The sequence below is a fragment of the Pomacea canaliculata genome, linkage group LG5 (assembly GCF_003073045.1).
Source record: "Pomacea canaliculata isolate SZHN2017 linkage group LG5, ASM307304v1, whole genome shotgun sequence".
NCBI classification, from domain to species: Eukaryota; Metazoa; Mollusca; class Gastropoda; order Architaenioglossa; family Ampullariidae; genus Pomacea; species Pomacea canaliculata.
In genome coordinates, this window is record NC_037594.1 from 1,519,883 (window position 1) to 1,539,342 (window position 19,460).

At 38.4% G+C, this 19,460-nt stretch overlaps 2 protein-coding genes and 1 long non-coding RNA gene across 5 annotated transcripts; 1 reads left to right on the top strand and 2 right to left on the bottom strand.

Moving 5' to 3' along the window:
- Positions 1-228: 228 nt before the first annotated feature.
- Positions 229-8,551, bottom strand: LOC112564213 (poly [ADP-ribose] polymerase 14-like). 3 transcript variants are annotated; one of them, XM_025238875.1, is made up of 14 exons: positions 8,371-8,551; positions 7,672-7,745; positions 7,058-7,288; positions 6,336-6,557; positions 6,039-6,090; positions 5,383-5,493; positions 4,853-4,975; positions 4,543-4,628; positions 3,992-4,222; positions 3,316-3,537; positions 2,735-2,867; positions 2,289-2,413; positions 1,567-1,744; positions 229-1,108 (listed from the first exon to the last, which is right to left on the bottom strand). In XM_025238875.1, exons 2-14 carry the CDS (start codon positions 7,720-7,722, stop codon positions 675-677), a joined length of 2,199 nt encoding a protein of 732 aa, XP_025094660.1. In that variant the 5' UTR covers positions 7,723-7,745; positions 8,371-8,551; the 3' UTR covers positions 229-674. The 3 variants fall into 3 exon arrangements, with proteins under 3 accessions (XP_025094660.1, XP_025094661.1, XP_025094662.1); XM_025238876.1 differs by having other exon boundaries at positions 6,048-6,090; positions 8,371-8,544; XM_025238877.1 differs by having other exon boundaries at positions 7,058-7,284; positions 8,371-8,446.
- On the top strand, positions 4,104-7,042 carry LOC112564229. Its single transcript, XR_003099182.1, has 3 exons — positions 4,104-4,242; positions 4,545-4,659; positions 6,837-7,042. It is a non-coding gene; the product is annotated as an uncharacterized LOC112564229 (long non-coding RNA).
- A 506-nt stretch (positions 8,552-9,057) lies between the features above and the next one.
- Positions 9,058-19,356, bottom strand: LOC112564208. The gene is made up of 13 exons (XM_025238863.1): positions 19,203-19,356; positions 18,659-18,729; positions 17,826-17,982; positions 15,517-17,199; positions 15,130-15,215; positions 14,700-14,930; positions 13,129-13,350; positions 12,761-12,845; positions 12,096-12,280; positions 11,471-11,867; positions 10,942-11,078; positions 10,380-10,557; positions 9,058-10,080 (listed from the first exon to the last, which is right to left on the bottom strand). Exons 2-13 carry the CDS (start codon positions 18,668-18,670, stop codon positions 9,836-9,838), a joined length of 3,618 nt encoding a protein of 1,205 aa, XP_025094648.1. The 5' UTR covers positions 18,671-18,729; positions 19,203-19,356; the 3' UTR covers positions 9,058-9,835.
- Positions 19,357-19,460: the final 104 nt, after the last annotated feature.

The window sequence follows — 19,460 nt, forward strand, 5'->3', positions numbered from 1 at the left end:
GAGCTCATGAATACTATTCTCGGTATATTTTGCTGGTTCTATGATTGTTGTCGGTTATGTTGATCCCGAACAGAAGATGTAAAAGTTTCGACATGCCCAAGTGTCCGGTTCATGGTCAAACTGTTATGTGTTTGAATGTTGGACATTGTGATTACTCAAGTTGTCTTCCCTAGGGTTATTAACAACAGATTTAAATAATATATAAAATAATAAAACGTAGACAAACAGTCTTCTGAGAAAAAGATTTAATCCACCAGCACAGTAACAGTAACTGTTTTAACAATTTCTAAGGCAGATATTTGACAAACTTCAGCGCCAAGGGTTATTTTAGACCAACAACTAAGTATTTACAGTAAAATAAATAACATGCTATATTTGATATTCTTCTCTACCAGGTGTTTGAGATTGTAAACTGTATAAGTATATGAGTTACAGTACACTAATTACAGAAATCATTGCACTACACGTTAGGCAGAATCAAAAACCAATGTTGTGGCATCATAAATGTTCTTAATGTCCAGTGTTTGCTGATACAAAGTGTCTCCATACTAAAGCCAGTGTCGGTTGTTTAGTTTGGAACAAAACTAAAGAACCAAATATTTTGCACTTGAATGTTCATTGTCAACAGATTCATAGTGATATGCATCAAAATCACCATGTCCCTCCAAACTTCTTCAGCCGAAATTTCCGTCATCAGAATCACAACCATCATTATCTCCATAATCAGAATCGCCACTATCAAAGCTCCCACTGTTAGAATTTCCAGGATTCCATGAAGGATTCCCCCTGCTAGGACTGGATGGCAGGTTGATGGGCACTGCTGCTGGCATTTGGACCACGTGATTAGTCCAAGACCTCTGGGTTTGCAGGGTCACCAGGTATTGTGGGTAGGCCTGGGCGTCATGGAAGATGACCACCATGTCTGGTCCGGTCACTGAGTCGTACAGCCTGTCCGAGCCTGGCTTCTTGGGTGGGACTCTCATCTGCGAGTTACCCGGGGTAGATTCCCCTACCAGCACCAGAGCCAGGAATATAGTACCGCTGAGTGTGTAACTGTTGCTGAAATCCGCGTTAGTCGCGAAGTACACTCCGTGTCCGAACTTCGTGCCTGCAGAGAAAAACCCGAGCGATTATTTCCAAACCTCATCCAACACAAACACAGACACGCACACTATCACACACACACACACACAAACCACACACACACTTCCACACCAAATGCTAGCAAAGAGGTCCATCACATTGTTAGCATTTAAAATGCATCACGTGACTTTGTCCTCTTCTGAATTTTCTTGAGCATGAGCTTTTGCTGAAATTTAGTTTCTCGTTTGTTCATTTATTCTGGGAAGGATTCTTGTCTACTTCAAAGTACATGCACATTGCCTTACTGGTAGAAATAATTTTATCATTATCGGCACATATGATAATATCTTAGAAATTCATAAATACGCATTTCATCATGTAGAACACGACGCTTCTTATCACCTTGAGCACTTGATATTAGCTGAATATTAGCATAAAATATAGAACAGCTGCAGTCTCCTAAATAAAAGTTGAAATGCTGACCGTTCTGTCCGCAGTAGCCACGGTTGAAGCCGTTAGTGATGATGCTACTGATGTTTGCGGCGTTGGTGCCGTGCCACAGTTGCTGCTCGTTGGCTGTGTTGGATGAGTTGTTCATTTTCATATCTCTCTTCTTCGCTCTGTACTGCTGGTACAGGGTTGGGTTCTGCACGCGCTGAATCTGACAACAAAGTACCTCACTGTTGTTTTCCAGTTTTAAACAACCAGAACTGCTCAGCCGAGAATAATGTAGAAGTCACTCTTGGTGACACTCCTTACTTCTGACATTAATTTGTGAGATTATGTGTAAGATGGATATTGTCACCTAAAAATTGGGCCAAGGACAGGGATAGTACCTTGGTTTTTAAAAAAACTAAATATATATTTCATCTTTTTTGTGAAGCTGTTTCATCCTCCCTGACCCCTACTGGATTGAATTGACTTATTAAACATATAAAAACTTAGCTAACTGTGAGGCTAAGCTAGCTACATTCTGTCTGCAACTCAAGACATTATATGGTCAGGGTTTTGTATTGTATTTCAATAAATAATTTTATATGATATAGTTTTATACAACTGGCAGCTTGGCATGTGATGAAAAGTATGGCGTTACCATGGCGATGTCGTCGCTGGTTAATATTATTTTTTCCAGTGCTATTATAATATTATCGCAGCATAAGGTATTATCTGTAGTTATTTGTTTATAATAATTGTTTGTAACTTACACTCTCCACAGCCATTCCTCTAGAGAGACCCACAACTTGCTGATATTCGGTAGAGGAGGGATCCAAGTCGACCAACTTGACATTGTCTCCGTTCATTGGCTCCCAGTGACTTGGCTGGGAAACAACTGTACACACACACACGCGCGCACACACACATACACACGCACATACCCAACAGCACTGGTAAGACCAGTCCCATGAACTCTGACACGGCAACTTTTATGGTATTGAAACAATGGTCCTATAAACAGTTTCCTGGAAGCCACCTCTAACATGCTTACTAAACATATCTCAGTTCGTCCTTTGCATGCACACTTCCTATAAGTGACATCCAGAAAGAAAAAATGAGATGAAATTCTGTGCTCATGCTTTTCTCAAACAATTAATTCAGTGTGTATGTTTTCTACGAAATTTCTTACAACCACAAAGGAAATGCTTCAACAAACCTGTCGCATTGCCACTCGTAGCTTGTGGGGCTTGGGGGCTCGAACTTTGCTTCTGCTTCGAACTCTGGCGACCACTTCCTGTCCTTGTTAGTCCCTTGCTGTCATTAATACTGTCCTGTACCGCCGTGAAGACCTGTCATCAAAGCAATGACGTCTTTCTATTGGCTAATGCCTCGTCACGTGACTTCCTCTATAGTCTTAATGCTCTCAAAGTTAAAACTGATCACTGTTGAACTATTTCCACCTTAGTATCAGTGTAGCTGTTGACAATTTAGACACAAGACATGTTTGCTCTGATTTCTAAGGAAATAGAAAACAGATTTCTTAAGTTAGAGAAAAAATAAGCTCTCCCTTTTTTACAAGGAAAATACTTGGAAATCATAAGCTTATGGCTTTATGTTTTGCTTCCAGAAATGTTACAAAATATTAGAAGATTGTTGGTCAGATCATAGATGATCTTCTCATTAACACCCGGAACAAGGGAAGACCGAAGGCACTGACAAAAGTTGATGAGAGTGGCGCACTAACCCCTCCTACAACCATCCCAACCTGTGTCCAGACAGCACCACACAGCGACTCACCTGCAGGCCGGCCGTGTCCTTGGTGAAGACTATGATCTGAACTTCTTGCAGGCGACAGCCACGGTGTCTGTCGACCCACGAGTATATGGAGTTCAGCAAAATCGTGGCCACTCGATGGAGTGGGTACCCCAGGAAGCCTGCACCCAGGGTGGGGAACGCAATGCTTTTTGCGGCATGCTGTTTCGCCGTGTCCAGACATTCCTTTACAGCAGATTTTAGTGTCTGAAAAAAACAAGCAAACAAGTTGGTAGGTGGCAAAGAATAAAGAGTGTATGACAGGCAACCTCACCCTAAGAAAAACATACAAATAATTTATTAAATTTATAATTGCTCGTGCAAACACTAAAGTAGAAGTTTTTTAAACTAAAGATCAGTGAACTGTTTATAATCGTTATCTTTACAGAGCTCGGAAAACATGGATTATGCACAGAGTAGAATCAAGATATACTATGTGTATGTTAAGATCACCAAAGGAAGAAATGGAGGAATACGTGTTTTATATTCCAAAGTGTGTGTGTGCGAAAATGAGCAATTCTGAATCTCAAATTAGAATTATAAACCTACATGATCATTGGAACTATGACCTCTGAAAGTTCAATTGAACTTAACATGATCGAAAGTGTCCTACAGTTGCTTCGAGACAAGAAAATTATCAAGCTTTTCCGGACATTTTTACCTGGCCGTTGTCAGATTGCCATTCGGGAAGACTCAGGTGGTACACATACTGACACTGCAGCTGTCCACCCGAGGTGCACACCACCTTGCCCATCTGAGCACACCCATGTGTCATGAGGTATGCCTGCAGTTCTTGCTGTATCGAGTTACCTCCAAGTTGTAACACACTCCTCGACATGACACCTTTCAGCATGTTCAGACCTGGGGGAACTGTGCTAACGATGACATCTACCTGCAACAGGTGTACATATGGTCTGCAGACTTTGGATCTGACTTCTCGAATGTTCTTTCTTTTCTTTCTATAAATCCGCATCAATATTTTGTATTTGGAATAATTTGCAAGTAACATAAATGTCGAAATAGTAAGGATTAGTTGTTTCAACATTTGTCAGTTGTCTGGAGACTACCTTATTAAATTTAATATATATATTCGTTTGTCAGAGTATTGAGAACTTATGGTTATTTTCATTTTTCTGAGGCTAAGTACAAGAGAAGCTAGGGGTGCCTGGATGAAGAAGAAAACGGTGCAATCTCTGATTGTTTTTCTCTTACAGATGCTTTTGCGATTTCTCCAGAGATGATTCTGATCGTCGGGCGCGATTTGTGTTGGAGCTGTCTGCCCTGGGGTGGAGATGAACCTGTGATATGAGCGAGTTGCCCGGCATTTTAGTATGTTTAATATTAAAAATAATACGTTTTATATCAACCATAAATACAGTCTTTTAATAAATTTAACAAGGGATTGGCTTTTAAAATAGTTTTTCCAGAATGGCAAGAAATGATATTTTGTTAGGCTTTGTAAAGGGAGTGAGAGAACAGTAGGAAGCGAGTGTTGCTGGAAGAAAATCAGAAGATCACTCACGTCCTAACTGTCCTGCTTGCTGGTGGCCTGCCACTGCGAGTCCAACTGTAACTGGGTTTGCAGCTTGAAATACAAGCGGAGCTTGAAACTGGGGTGGCCGATATGCTAGAAGACCCAGTGCTCCTGAACACACAAAGCTGCAACTACAGAAACTTTTCTACTGCAGTGACATAAAACATTGTGTGAACAAGCCACTTTTTAAATCTGATTCTCAATATAGACTTTGGTGTGCACGTTGATACAACCGACAAACTATTTTTAATTCAATAAGTGCAATATTCAACATGACATTTATTACAAACCACAGAGGTCATTCAAAGACACTTTTCATTCTTAAAAACACATTCATTCAGTACAGATAGAGAAACACAGAGGTAGATGAGGAGGTAGGAAGAAATGATGTGGAAAAAGATTGAGTTATGGGAGGACAGAAGTGGTGAGGATATTCCAGCTTCCACTATGTGTGCTTATAATAATAGTTGAATGTATGGTTTCCATAGTAATTCACACACCACCGACAAACTTATTACCTGTCCTTCCTTGTCCAACTGTCGCCGGGTTCTGAAGGGGATTCACACTCTGAGCTTGAAACTGGCCTGCAGGTGCTGCTGATCCAAGTGTTATACAACCAAGTGCCCCACCTGAACACACAAAGCTGTACACTACACAATCCTTCACCATTCAGACATAGCATATAATATAAACAAGCCAGTCTGTTTTGTTTAAAACAAATCCTTAAGTGTGCAAGTCGATTTTATTGACAAACTGTCTTGTTTTCTTGACTCAGTTTCCTTGGCTTTAATATGTTCACCCCTTGGTGTACCCTTATGGACTGTGTGCACAATGTGCATTCTACCCGAGTTATTTTTTTACAATGGAGAGAGGGTGTTTGGGCCTGCTTTCTTAGCTTTCTCATGTGCAGCTTCTACATTAATGGGTTTAATTAGATTAGCTATTATTATCCGTGAGAACACTTAAGGTAGAAGTTCTACTTCACAAAAATAGTAGTAGTTTAGATTATGTTCAAAGAATTCTAACTAAACTAATAATAGTTCCCATACATTTAATTATGAAGTGAATAATTAATTTTAAATTATTACTCTTAAGACATTAGATATGACTATGGTGTTAAATGGAGACCATCATGTAATGACACCGACAAGGATGGCGAAAATGAAGCTCTAACATTTCCAACCTTGCTGTTGCTGGAGAAATCTCGTTGCCTCAGAGTTAAAGACCTGTTGAGACACAAAGAATATGTTGTTTATTATTTTATTTATACAAATGCACTGCGTTTGTTAATGGCTTTTGGTCTTTAACTTTAATTTTTATTCCCTTAGTAAATTATCTTAACTATGTCAAAGGCACGAGAGCAAAAAAAAAAAAAACAGAAATACTAGTAGATGGGGAAGAAACTTTTTATAAGAGTGATACAAGTGTTTGTAATGCACTTGCCGTTAAAAAAACTGCTTGACAGACTTACGTTCAGTGATACGGTGTCTGGAGAAAAGACAACAAGCAGCACTTCTTTCAGACAGGCGGCGTTGTTCTTTAGGCACCAGGAGTTAATTGTTGTAAATAAAATGGAGGCAGAAACATCAGGAGGGTATCCCAGGAAACCCACCCCAAGAGTAGGGAAGGCTATGCTGTTCGCGTTCTGGTTCCCTGCCAGATCCAAACATTTCTCTATCGCACGCTGCAAGACCTGTTGAGAGGAAATTTTTGAAAGAATTGTGAGGGCACCACGCAGTTGGTAATTTTCTTTGACACAGAAGTATTCAGGGTTACCTTAGCTATTGCTGCACTTAGGTACATTACACCGTTTCGACGCCTATGTCGTGTTTCTCTATCCTCCTTTTCCTGTTAAAAGTCACTAATTGGAGAGAATGTTGGGAAATCACTTGCTGATGACGTCAGCAATGTATAAATAACTACCAGTATAAAGTTCACAGCCAGTTCACAGCTTATTTTACTTCATTTGCAGGTTTTGAAGCAAGATCCTGTAAAATTTTGACAAGAAAATGTCTTTGATGACACACGTCCAACGTTTTTCAAAACTCAAAGAAAAACTGTGAATTTTGGCCACATATCAAACATAACCTATACTGAACTTGTTCATGTTCAGTAACCCGTTTGTGACATCACCCACAAGCTTTAAACTTGAGATCTAGAGTTAAGCCATTTCGAGCAGGCAAACATTCTTACCTGACCCTTATCATCTTGCCACGTGGGAAGACTCAGGTGGTACAGATGCTGACAGGACAGTTTCCCACCCGAAGTGTACACCACCTGTCCCAGCTGAGGACGGCCGTATGCCACCAGGTATGTCTGCAGTTCCTTCTGTATTGAGTCACCTGCATGCTGCAGCACGACGCGGGACATAATTCCTTTACGAAGGTCTAGACATGGGTGAGTTGTGCTCACGATCACATCTGCCTGCAACAACAGTGCCCTTCATTCACAGACGAAAAACACAGGGCAACTAGATATCTATTAGAGGAATCAAATAAAGGAATAGTGTACACTACAATTTCAGTTCTGAGTTAAACTGTAAGACACTTGCAGCCCTGATTATACTAAAGACCTACTCGAGTGCCATATTTTTCAAAAATAGGGGTTTACTGAAAATCTTAGCGAATACTCCTTGCTCACCCTTTTGTTCGGCCCGCAACTATTGACGTTCATACCTGAACACAGGAAGGGGTCTAATCTTTGAGGTTACATTAAAACATCTCCTGAGATACAATTGAAACTTCAACTTGGGTTCTTTTCTAAGGTTAGATAATCTGAAAACAATTTCTGTTATCGAGGTTTCTCACCTTCGTCAAAGCGATATTTCCGGAGATAATACGAATGTCAGGCCCAGGCATTCTTGAACATCAGACACAGGCTTCTGCGAATTAAGAAAAAATAATCCAGAGTTTAATATTCGTTATAGTAGAGCACATTAGACGTAAGACCTATACAGGAAACACAAAGTGGGCTGATGATCAAACTGATAGATAAGTCACGGAACCTGGGATTAGAGCTAAAGAATTGCGCTAAATAGCACTGGAAACACCTGTCTAAGGAGTGCATCCATATTGACACGCATGATCGACAAGCTGCTCTGAAGTAGTGTTGCATGTTTTTCCACCTAAAAATAGCTCACTGCCCACGTCATGTCCCGTGGGACATTAAAAATGGCACAACAATGAATGAATGAACCAGCTGAGTGTGGCTAATAGCTGAGAACATATAAAACTGTTCAAAACATTCAGAGCACCACTGTTTGAAACAACGAGCCTACACTGCAATCATAAACTTTTGAAATAGCCAAAGAACAGTTGATTTCTATACAAAATGCTCAGTCACCATGAAGTAGCGACTGGGGTATTTTGGTCTGACAGAACCGCATACAACTCGCAGGACCATCGTTTGAATCCAGAAACAGACTAGAAATATAACTCGATCTCTTACCTGATAAAGACGATAAACAAGGGACTAGAGTCAGGTATCACTCTACAGATAACACTCACCCAGGTTGCACTTGTTTGGAAAATCCAGGTCCCCAATAACACACAAGAGGCGACTACAGCCAACTTCATGAAAAAGCAGAATACCTGATCCCCCTGTATACTTTCGGTTTCTATTTCCTGGAAACTAAACTTGCTGTTTACCTAGCTGCGGCAGTCAGACCCAGTGTTTCATACATTTATTGTGTATTAATTCATATTTTCATCAATTAATCGATAGCAATATACACCTCCATTATGTATGTTGAGATGCCCAAAGAATACAATCTTCATTCTTACACTTAGAACAAATTAGGCAGAACGATCAATTAAAGGGACCTAAGTCTATAAAATTAACACATAAAGTGGTTATGTCCCTTATTTATAGCGTTCTACCTTCTGCTGCTGCTGTTACTAAGAAGTCGTAGGTTTTTGTCTTTCCGCAGTATCTCTATCCGTTTATATAAATTTTTTGTGTATCAATCTGTTTAGTTGACTTTCCACATTATATCCCAGGGCTTATCAAGTCTACGGTGTTCAATTGTCTCCCTTATTTCATCACCATTTTATGGAAGAGCTTTCACTGACAACTGCCATATTCAGATATTCACAATCTCCATTCACTAATTTACTCTGAGCATCGAGACATAAATAATTCAAATTGTTAATGCAAAACATGCACATCACAAAAGAAAACTATTAGACAGCAACAATGATTTTCCTTTATTCGTACCATCTCCTTAATTTTTTTTAAATTTTGTACCAGTATTATATACTGTAACTTAATGATGGTACCAATGAATTTCACATTTTTCAGTTCATACCAACTTTTAGAGTTCTTCAGTGCTCGTTACTGTGGAGTAGTTGTTATAATTTCAGATCCTTAGATGGTTTTATTCCTATTTGGTTTTGTTAAATACACTTTGGTTTAGTAACTGTAAGGAATCAGCTTGTGTGATTTTGATTGCTTGTGTGTTTGTGTATATATATCTACACACACACAGAGATACACACATGGCATACATATTCCATAATTATATCTAGCCACATAATCAAAAGCACTATATTTACACACCTACTGTAACCTCTGATATGCATTTCAGATGAAAAATACATTTATAAAAACTAGTTTTGGAAAGATTGATTTGTCTGACATTAGAAATCGGTGTGTTTTCTTTAATAACTGCTCATCAAACACGCCATAAAGCTTTAACAACATAAGTAGAGTAATAATCAACAACTTTTAAAAACAAAGATTGCGTAAATAATTATGCAAACTATAAAATCGACCAGCAACTGTTATAACACTGCAGAACTGTTGAAAACGTATTGCCATCGATCATTGAACACACATGTTTACAAAGAGTTTGAAGTGTCAATAGCTGACAGTCACTTCTATTACACAATATCTAGCTTTTTCAATTTGGCTGACCTGCGTTCTCATCCAGAATTAGTTCATCAAAGGCTGTGCATGTTTCGGAGTGTTTTGTCACAGAGTAAGAAGATATTCTGGATAGGCCTGAGAGTCATGGAATAGAACAAACATGCCTGGTCCACTCAAAGAGTCGTAGGGTCGGTTTGTGCTAGGTTTGAGGGGTGGCATTTTTAAGCCAGCTTGGCCTGGTGACGACTGCCCAACTAGGACTCGTGCCTGGAACATTTTTCCATCTCTAGCAAAGCCTCTAGAGTAATTTGCATCTGTGGCAAAGTAAACTCCATCACCATATGCTGTGCCTGCAGATAGGAATTAGATCCATGTTTATAAAAACTATTCACAACATCAAGCATTCCATTATTAACTAAACCATGACATAAAATTTACTTTTAAATTATCAGTGAGTGGTATATATACATATATAAGCATTTTTATATGTATATTTTACACCCATCTTCATCAATGATGAGTATGACAGTCCACTTTGTTTAAATTTTTCTTTTTAAATTCATCCACATACACCATCTTTGTGTCTGTCTTTCATTCAGACACTTGTATACAGAATATAAGGGTAATTTAATGTTCAATTATTATACACCATTTTTGCCGCAGTAGCTCCGATTAAAGCCATTAGTAATTATGCTGTCCACACTTCTGGAGTCAGTGCCGTGCCAGAGCCTCTTCTCATTTTCAGTGCCAGGGGGGTTGTGAATCTCCAGCTCCTTTTTCTTCACCTTGTACTGCTGGAAGAGGGTTGGGTTCTGCACACGTTCAATCTGAAAGAATTTTTTTTTAATTCTTTGAGTAATTGCAAAACTACAAAACTACTCAAAACTGCTGAAAACACTAAAAATATAGTTTCATTGCCTAAGCAAACACAATGTGAGATTAGACCCCAGGATTCCTAGCATCAACCCCAAAATCAGATTATTTGCAAATATTATTTTGCCACCTCTCTCAAAGACAGTCCAAACAACTTGGAAGCAAAGGTTTTGGGGTTCCTTGTTACTTTAATGGTATGTAAAAGTTCTTTAAAAGGGATATGCACTGGTTCATTATAACACTCAAAGTAAATTTACTGATCCTTCGATCTGTTTTAACATTAGAGGTCAATATGCTGTAGTCCTTATACTGATTCCAGCTCAGTCTTCAAAGCTCACCTTCTGGACAGGCTGGCCCCCAAAGTGCTGGAGCACTCGTTTATATTCTCCAGAAGACGGTTTCAAGGTCACCAGCTGTACTTTGTTCCCCTTCATAGGATCCCAGTGATGAGGTAGAGGGATCTCTTGAGCTTTTTCTGTTTGCATTTGTGTTCATACAAGCACACATGCATATAAGACAGAGGAAAAAAGATTCTATGAATATATTAGTGATAATATCTTGAATATAAAGAAAAGATGGGCATGAGCAGATTCCAAGTGATGAGCATGAGCACATGACATGAAATTGTTTCATGTACATTTCAACATTAACTAAGTGCTGGATACTGTCCACATCCCACTTTTCATTTTTTTCATTTTCTGCAATATGTTCTGCATCTCTCTGTGAAGATATTTGTGATCTAGTACTATTTCTACAATTCTTGTCTGTTTAAATTCATACCATCCTGTCGCTAAGTGTGCATGTGTACAAATGTGCGCTTATGAATGTTTGTGTGTGAGAGAGAGAGCACTAGAATTTATACATTACCTTCCAAAATGTCCCTACGACGAACTGAAATTGGGGGAGCACTCTTGTCATCTAAGAAATACTCCTTTTTCTCGTTGAAAACAATTTTATAACGCCTTCCTTGCTTGTCAGTAAGAACAACAGCAGACTCTTTCTTCTTGTAGGCGGCCTCAATTTCCAAAACGTGCTCTGAGTCAAAGTCTTTATACTTGTCCTTACTCACCTGATACTGCCAGCGGACCGCCAGCATTTCAACTGCAACAGTGCGGTGTTTGCTGGCATCAAATTTGATATCTTTGACTGCAGATAATGCTTCCAACACATTACGCTCAAAGCCTGTGATTCTGACAACCCCATGGTGTGTGTCAAGTTCAATGGCAACTTCATGTTTTTTCTGAAGATCCATTACTGCTGATTGCTGCAAAGCATATAAGAATACCCAAAAAGGCCTAAGCATTGATCTCTATGCCTGTGGCATGCCTGCACACACACAAGCACACACACAAAAACACAGATTCGTGACTCTCTCCACTCACTCCACTTGAATTAATTTTCACCTTTTAAAAAAAAAACTTTCACAAATACGAATACCGTAAACCTATAAGTTTTTCTAAGCTGGGAGAATCAACAAGATAAGCAGTGGTACCTGCTGAGCTGAGAAGCTGCAAATGATCTTGTCTTTTTCATTCTTTGTAGTCTGACTCTCCTTAATATGGCGGTCTATTCTCTCTATCATCTTGTCAACAGCTTCTTGTGTCTTAGACCAGATTTTCATATCTACTGATGTCCACCTTGTGCGGCCTCTATATGATGATTGAGACTGGCTGTGACCTACAACACATTGTGTCAGTGCATCAACCATCACCAACATTCCTCTCTATGGTATACAGGGGTGCCAAAAGTATTTATGCAGGCAGATGAATTCTATTTAAACTTGTACTCTTTATCTACTATAATCTACTATATCTAATCTACTATGTCTAATCTACTATCTTTAATCTATTATATTTAACATACTACATTTTGGTCCACAATGTAGGTAGTTTTTTTTTTTTTTGATAATCACTTTTCTACATTAAAATGCACTCGTTTTGTTTTTTTCCATTTCAAAGCCTACAGGCTTTCCAGGGATAACAATTTTAAAATGTGCAGTCCACAAAACATCACAAATTCCCAGTTAACCACCAATGTCTGAATAATGGATTTTATCCATGTTACTTTAAACTTGATTTTGAAAGAAAAGGCAAAAGCAATTAATGATTCACCCATTTTCAGCACCATTTATCTCGACACCACTTCTGTCTGACTTACTTTTGTGTCTACCACCATGATCCCGATCTTCTTGGCCTGAGAGTGCTTGGTGCAAGGTACTCCCTTTATCTACTTTCCTAAAAGCCTTCAGAATCACAAAGTAATAACATTGTTAAACATAACAAAGTAAATAAAAAATACTTTACCCTAACCAGAAACATAAATCTACACACAAAGATATATATTTTCACATATATTGATATATATGCATAACATCATCACATATACACATGCACACACATATATATATATACATAAAAATCACATCAGCACATATACCATCCATATGCATTCCCCACCCTCTCTCTCATAAGCTCTGAGACTTTAGTTTTTACCAATCAGCTCAAATGAGTGAAGTGTTGACTCACTTCCATACTCTGTCTGTCCTTGGAGAAAACAATGATTTGAACATCTTTCAAACAGCTGTCACTGTGGCTGTGGAACCATTTACTTATTGTGCTGTACATAATATCTGCTACCACGTGACTCGGGTACCCCAACTTGCCTGTACCCAAAGTGGGGAAAGATATGCTCTTAGCTTTCTTCTCATGTGCTCTGTCAAGACACTCCAAAACTGCAGACTTCAATACCTGTAGAGATCATATACAAATAGAACAAGCTGAACACTGTATGAGGTAATGTAATGTGTCTTTGTTCAGTCTCATTGTGTTTGATTGCATATGCCTGATGGCTGTTTTAATCAGCTGAAAGGTGTAGTTTTTTAGGTTCCCTGTCACTTAATCCCAGACACTTAACCCCCTAGATTTTTAATCCCTAAGCACTTCATCCCCAGACACTTAATCCCTAAACTAAATCCTTAACTATAAAAATTATGAAGTCAGCGAAAAATTTAATTGAAATTCAAATAATTCAAATTCAAATCATGCTATTAACTTCAACGTCATTTGAACATCTACAGCATGAGTTAAAGTTCATATAAGCTGGTAAATTTAATGTTCTTCAACAATATGATATGAAAATTGTTCTTGAGTGTTCGCGAGGTAATTGTTGTTAATCAATATGAAAGGTAAGCTAATGATCGGAGGTACAGAAGACGATCCATTGTCTCATATCTCTATGTTGCTAATTCTCCTGGCTAATTCAGCGTATTTCCTCTTTGGACTTTTCTCTGTGCCGGCGCATGATTGTAGAACAGACGCCTTGTGTAGCTGACAATCCTTACGTAGACCTTCAAGGAATGTTCACATTGTAGGGTGATGACAGGAGAAGAGAGATTGAAGGGCGTGATGCCAACCCTCCACAGAGTTGTTTGTTCGTGTTATAGAGGCATTAAACAATGCTTTATAGAAGAATCAGTGATTAGAAATCACTTATTGCTCTATACAGGAATAAGTGTGTGGGGATGACGTATTCTAATTCAATTCTTTGACAGAAGCACTACATAATGCTTTATAAAGGATTAAGTGCCTGGGGATTAAGTGTCGGGGATGAAGTGCTTAGGGATTAAATGTCTAGGGGATGAAGTGTCGGGGATGAAGTGTCTGGGGATTAAGTAACCGGTTTTTTAATTGAGTATATGATTAATTGAGTATAATTAGTAGTTGTTGAATAAAATAAATGCAGATGATCCAGGTGGTAAATATGTACTTAATCTGATAAACTGACAATATAATCTGCACTTGGAACACCTGCTGATCTGATAGTTTTTGTCTCTATAGCTAAACAATCACTTCATATACATTTGCAACTCAAAGTATAATTCAATGCCAATTCTTCTTATAGGTGTTTACTAAGTGTAGCACTCCAACAATTTGGTAAACTGTAATCAAATAAACCTCAAAAATAGAGCTGGTGCAGAAAAAGAAAGTTTGTGCAGTTTGATTGTTCTGTGATCAGATGAGCTAATAGATAAGATAGATTAGATAAGTTTTTCATAAATACGACAGAAAAATGCAACTTCAAGAATATATGAATATACCTGTCCCCTGTCTTTCTGCCAAACAGGAAGACTTAAATGAAATATTCGTCTGCAGTGCAGGTTTCCGCCTGAAGACTCAACCAATTTTCCAAGCTGTGATGAGCCATACTGCTGAAAATAGTCTTGCAGTTCCTGCTGAATGGCATCACCACCATGCTGCAGGATGCTCCGTGACAGCACACCTTTTTGCAAGTCCAGGCTGGGGTGTGCTGTGCTGACAATTACATCTGCCTGCAACAGCAGTACTCCTCAGTTAACACAAAAGTAAAACAGCCAAAAATATTGCACACCACTCACTAACAGACACCACAAATTCTTAACATAACATAGGATTCTAATTTTGTTTAATTCTGGACTGCCAGTCACTTGCAATTACAGATTACAGATCAGTATAGTGATTACAGTATATATCACAGTAGATATCTCTTACTTTTGAATTGGCAAGATCTCCGGAGATGATTCGTATTGGAGCATCGGATGTGTCTCCTGAGCTCGCATCATGTGTAGCAAATGAATCTGCATGACATGACAATATTGCAACCTGATTTGTGTTTGTAGCATTTTGGAAGATAGCATCTTGGCATGAATATCTTTTATGAATACCACAACACTTCTATCTGAATTGCTCTCAAAATTCTATTTCTTGGTTTGATTGGTTTTTTAATGTTTTTTTAATGTGCATTTTCCTGTCAGACAAACAACTGTGCCATGCATCACTAAGCTATCATTGACAAGGTCTGTATTGCTGAACTAAATATTGGCATACCCTGAAAATGGTCTCAGGTAAACTTATCGTCAGATTTTGGACTAGAATTACCATTGTCTCCTATGGGTCTGTGCCTCCTCCTGCCAGATCCACTTTTTTCGTGGTCAGTCTTAGTCTGATCAAAGGATGTTGTTACTAGGCAACCCATAATATTTCCTGTGTTCATTAAAAAATCCTGTCCTTGCTGGCTGCTGAAGTACCTGACAATTCCAGGACCTTCAAATGTCTTCTGTTCACTTTTGATAGACTGCATGAGTTGAGAAATTTCTTCACTTATGATTGACAGATTGTCATGGAGACCCCTGACGACCACACAAGCATCTTTGTCCAAATTTAAAGTCACATCTTTTTGTTTGCAAAGCTCTTTCAGCTCTTCTTTGTAGAACTGTTTAAGGAATTTCTGTTTGTCCACATCGATTTTTATTTTGATCTCCTCCAGTCTGTTGTTGTTGAAGAAAGACTTCACATCATGATAGGTTCTGGCAAAGTCTTCTACAACATCAACAACTGTAACAGACTTTAGAGACAAATTCAAAATGAGCTTAGGAGAAGGCAACGTTCCTCTTTCTGGATGTTCCACTTTCTTTACAAATGCCTGCCAGGCTACACTCTTCACAACTGCCATCTTATCATCATCAAGGGAGATAGTCTCTTCCCTGAATGCATGCTCAAGAATTTCCTGAATCTCTCTAACATCCTGCATGTGACTACACATAGAGAGGGAGTCAGAATGTTCCACTGCCCACCAACAAACCAGCCCTCTTTTTTCAAGCTTAGCCTGGATAAAGTCTTGAGCATGAGTGCTGGAGAACATTTTTGCCTTTGCTGGTGTCAGTGATATCTGTCTCTCACACACAGCTGTGACAAAAGACAGGACATCCCCCTTGATCAACATTACTATATTTTCTGGAGCTTTTAGCTTCATTTGGAGGTTTCTGTGGTCCACCTCAAATGTCAGACTTGTCCACTTCTCCTTAAACTTTTGACAAACCTGTGGCAATGAAAGAATCTTAATCTGGGCTGGCTTTAAGTTGGAGATAACTTCGTCTTTGAAGATAATCATCTGACCTTCGACCCTTTCTGTCTTATCTGCTTGCTGAAGCTTGATCTGTGCATTGGATCCTTTTGTCATGTCATTGGGGAGTTGAAGATTTGTGATTCTACGCAAAAGATCTTCTACATCCTCCTCTTTATCTAGTGATCTGTGGTTGAAACTTTGTTCTGGTGCATTCATCTTATCATCTAGTACTTTTGAAGATTTCTCTTGCACAGGATATGCTTGCCTGTTAAGCCTCTCCTCTTGAAATTTGAGTCCTTCATGCTTCATGCCACTTTTTGAATCCCAGCTGTACACTGGTTGGTTATATTCCCTGTCATTATCATCTACCTCCATACATATTTCCTTATCACCTCTGTTAGAAAACAATGTATTGTGGCTGGTGGCAAACTGACTTGAGGCACACATTGCCTTATCTCTGTCTGTAGCCTTATGTTGCTCATGGTCTGCTCTATATTTTGTCTCATATCTTTGATATCTATCATATTGTGTCTCATATCTTTGACCCATATAATATTTTATATCTGCTGACAAGCTATAGCTCTCATCATTTGTCAGCCTGGTGTCCACATCAACTTGTGAAGAAGGTCTGATTGAAGATGAAGTCTGTTCAAACGAGACATCAAGAGGAAAACCATCAAGGACATGAGATCCTTTATCAACTACTTGCTGAGCATCTGCAAGGGGAAAAGCCACCAAGGTATTAAATGTCACATAAATAGTTAACCAAACAGAAAGGTAACTCAATATATACCACGGTAAATAAAAGGACTTAAAAACACAACATCTAGTATGAGAAATAACATATCTACCTTGGTGTCATGATCAGTTTATGTCTGACCACTGAGCGATGGGCATTGATATGGGTCAGTAAACAAATAGAAGGTCTACCCAGTCCAACAAATTAGCCACTGGGCCGTCACAAGTCAAGAAAAAGTTTCATATGCAAGCTTAACAGCACTGTGCCTTACTTGCATGTAAAAAAGATTTCTTCCTATCAGCTTCCACCTAGTTATATCAGTGATACATATGTGATAAAATGCTTTTAAAGTTTTGGTCAGAACAAAAAAAAAGAACAATATGTATAAACAAATAATTATTTCATAATGCTTAAAGTATAAAAAAACTCATGTATTATCCAAGGTAGTCATGAGTTAGGTGACTGAACATATGAACATGAAATCCAATTTTATTGTCTTTGATACTTTTTAATTTGCAGATACACTTCTAGAGAGCCATCCACATGCTTGATGAGCTGTATTTCTGATCAAATAGTTAATTCTCCGATGAGCTAAATACATACCTAATGAGCTGGAGAAATGAACATGAGCACAGGACTTGTTTAATCTGTCCACTTGAACAACAGGACCTCCACTGCTGCGTCGTTTGTTGCTAAAGAAGAATTCAATGGCATTGTCTCTGGTCTCAGGATTTAAATTTGTTACCACAATCACTGATGCCTGCCAAGTATACAAAATTCTTAGGAAAACTTTACATTTACTTTACATTCATAGAGCATTGCATATAAATATATACACATATAACACTATTAATGGAGCAATGCAATAACCAGTCACAAGTACAAAACATCAACCAAAATTGTTCAGGATTTCTATTGAGGTGCTGAGCTGCTTCTCTTGCATTCCTTAGATAATGAAAAGACATGACTATGTTTTCTACTGACACTTTTCTTTCTTTTGTCTGCCCGTCCCCCTATTTTTGCCGTTAAACCTATTTCTTCCTCTTTATGGTGAAAAAAATGAACTTTTCTTATGTTATTATCCTTGTTAATGATAAAGAATTGTCACTGTATCATTGTGTGATTATGCGGGGGAGGGATTTAATTTTGTGTGTGTGTGTGAGAGAGAGAGAGAGTTTTTGTGTGCAGGTATTGTGTGAGAATGCCTGTACGTGTGAGAGAGAACATACACATGTATATGCTTGTGCTAACATGCCTGTATGCCTTTGTCACTCATGTTTTTCTTATTTTATATTTTCCTTTCTTTCCTGGTCGTGTCTGTCTCTCAGTCTTCCCTTTCCACAGTTCTGTATGTTTCTCTTTTCTACTCCTCTCTCTCTCACACACACACACACACAATATCTTCTTTCCCTCATTCGATCAGTCTTGTCACTTACCATCTGGTTCATCTTGCAAAGCAATTTAAATGGAGTACAATTTATGCTTAGCTTTCAACAAATGGGTAATCCTGAAATGGAAACAACAATCAAACGAAAGAATACAAACCCAGTCAATCCGTAACAAAACTGTATTTCTACTGTCTGCATGGGAGGGTCGTGGGGATGTCGTAACGGAGAAAAGGACTAGAGAAAACGCAAAGGTGTGAGTGGGTGGGTGTTTTTGACAGATAATTTTTGAATCTATAACCATAAATAAAATTTTGTGCCGGAATAAAAAAAAATATGGTTCATATCTTTCTTTACACATGCACAATTTTTGACGACGATGTCTATATGTTATAACCAGTAGCCAATATATATTTTTTATCTTTGATGATCCAACAGTGTACACAACATTACCAGCACAGCAGTCCTTCCTGCACTTAATCAAATTGACTTAGTTCCTCATCTTTGTTAACAAGGTAATCCATAATTTAATCAAGCCATACAGTTTTCTTAAAAATAACACATTTTTATGAGTTTATTCTACTGTTTTCCTTACCCAGAATGAGCGGTCGATGTTGAAGAGAGACATTCACGTTCCGACGACTTTTGCTTTCGACAGCTACAACTACTGAACCACGAAGGCTAAAATAGGAAGACTAGACTTTATTTATATTATTTGACTACATGAAAGCAAATATAGGTACAGTACGTCAAAGAAGTCACTTTCGGTTTTAAATGGATCGTACCATTTGAGAATGCGATAATAATAAAAATCAATCGTTGTCATTCTCTTGAAAAAAAGAAACTTTCCTCT

Bases quoted from the DNA above. Each gene is read 5' to 3' on its own strand.
- LOC112564213 (XM_025238875.1), bottom strand. From the start codon at position 7,722: ATGCCTGGGCCTGACATTCGTATTATCTCCGGAAATATCGCTTTGACG. The intron at 5,494-6,038 runs GTTAGAGCTTCA...TTGTGTGTTCAG, and splicing joins GCAACAGCAAGGTTGGAAAT to GTGGGGCACTTGGTTGTATA. The intron at 4,976-5,382 runs GTAATAAGTTTG...TTGTGTGTTCAG, and splicing joins AGTTGGACAAGGAAGGACAG to GAGCACTGGGTCTTCTAGCA.
- LOC112564208 (XM_025238863.1), bottom strand. The intron at 14,931-15,129 runs GTAAGAGATATC...CTGCTGTTGCAG, and splicing joins GAGATCTTGCCAATTCAAAA to GCAGATGTAATTGTCAGCAC. The intron at 11,079-11,470 runs GTAATGTATAAA...AAATGCAAACAG, and splicing joins TCGTAGGGACATTTTGGAAG to AAAAAGCTCAAGAGATCCCT.